The 1,150-nt window shown below is 32.0% G+C and overlaps 1 protein-coding gene across 1 annotated transcript; it reads left to right on the top strand.

The window, feature by feature from the left end:
- Positions 1-363: 363 nt before the first annotated feature.
- Positions 364-869, top strand: LOC127100815 (uncharacterized). Its single transcript, XM_051038099.1, has one exon. It carries the CDS (start codon positions 570-572, stop codon positions 777-779), a length of 210 nt encoding a protein of 69 aa, XP_050894056.1. The 5' UTR covers positions 364-569; the 3' UTR covers positions 780-869.
- Positions 870-1,150: the final 281 nt, after the last annotated feature.

Here is a 1,150-nt window from a genome sequence, read left to right as displayed (position 1 = left end):
GCCACTTCCACATCGTTAAACTTGTAAAAAGTGGGTTGCAGTTTGTTTCTTTTGTAGTAGCTATTTATGCTTTTGTCATGTTTTCTTTGAATAAGAATAGTTCTCTTGAGAGATATTTTTCTATCTAGTGATTTTTCAACAAACTGACACTTGTCTTAATTAATTTAAAACGTCATCCATATTAGTAATAAGAACGGTTTCTATCTATAGTATAAACAATAAAGTGAAAAATGCAAAGTTGGTTTAGAAAAATTGTTAATAAGTCGATAACCAATTAAAAATAAGCACGTTGAATTGAATTCCTTACTTGCAAAGCACACAATTACAATTAACGTGGGTGGAAGTAGAAGTGAAAACAAACACTCATTTGCAAATAGCAGATGAGACAAGTTATTCTCAATCCCAAATCCAACTCCTAAATCAAAGCATCCATCACATGCAGAAGCACAAAATCACGATGCATAGAGAATCTGCAATAGTATTTATAAGCAACAATAATAAGCTCATGCATTGAGTTCAGAAGTGTTCCGTTTTGTGCTCAGTTCTAGATTTATACACAAACAGAAAACATGTCGGATTGGGGGCCAGTGTTTGTTTCAATTGTGCTGTTTGTTTTGTTGACGCCGGGATTGTTGTTTCAGTTACCTGGACGGTCGAGATGCGTTGAGTTTGGAAACTTTCAGACAAGTGGTGCTTCGATACTCATTCACTCTCTTCTCTATTTTGGTTTCGTTTGCATTTTTTTTCTCGCTGTTAAGATTCACTTGTACCTAGGCTAATTCAATAATCAATTAGTAATTTGTTATTATGTTATCCTGGCTGTATTCTGTTTTTTTGAATGAATGAATGAATACTAGTACTTTCTTTTATTTGCCCGTTACTCTATTGAGATTAGGATGACAACGAGTACTCATCCGCACTTGGAAGGACAGTCATTCAAACATAGAGCAATACGATTAAAATAAAACATTTCAATTCAATAAATTAGTCTTTTTATTTCATGTCACTAACCTTTTAAGTACATTTATTATTAAAAAAAAAAACATGTGTTCATTGTTTAGTATATATGACTCAAATAAAGAATTTAAAACATTCTACGAGTATAACATTAAGCCATATGATTCCTCTTTATGTTTTTGAAATTCATCAA

This window comes from Lathyrus oleraceus, chromosome 7, assembly GCF_024323335.1.
Source record: "Lathyrus oleraceus cultivar Zhongwan6 chromosome 7, CAAS_Psat_ZW6_1.0, whole genome shotgun sequence".
Lineage (NCBI taxonomy): Eukaryota > Viridiplantae > Streptophyta > Magnoliopsida > Fabales > Fabaceae > Lathyrus > Lathyrus oleraceus.
This window is presented reverse-complemented; position numbering and strand designations above follow the sequence as displayed.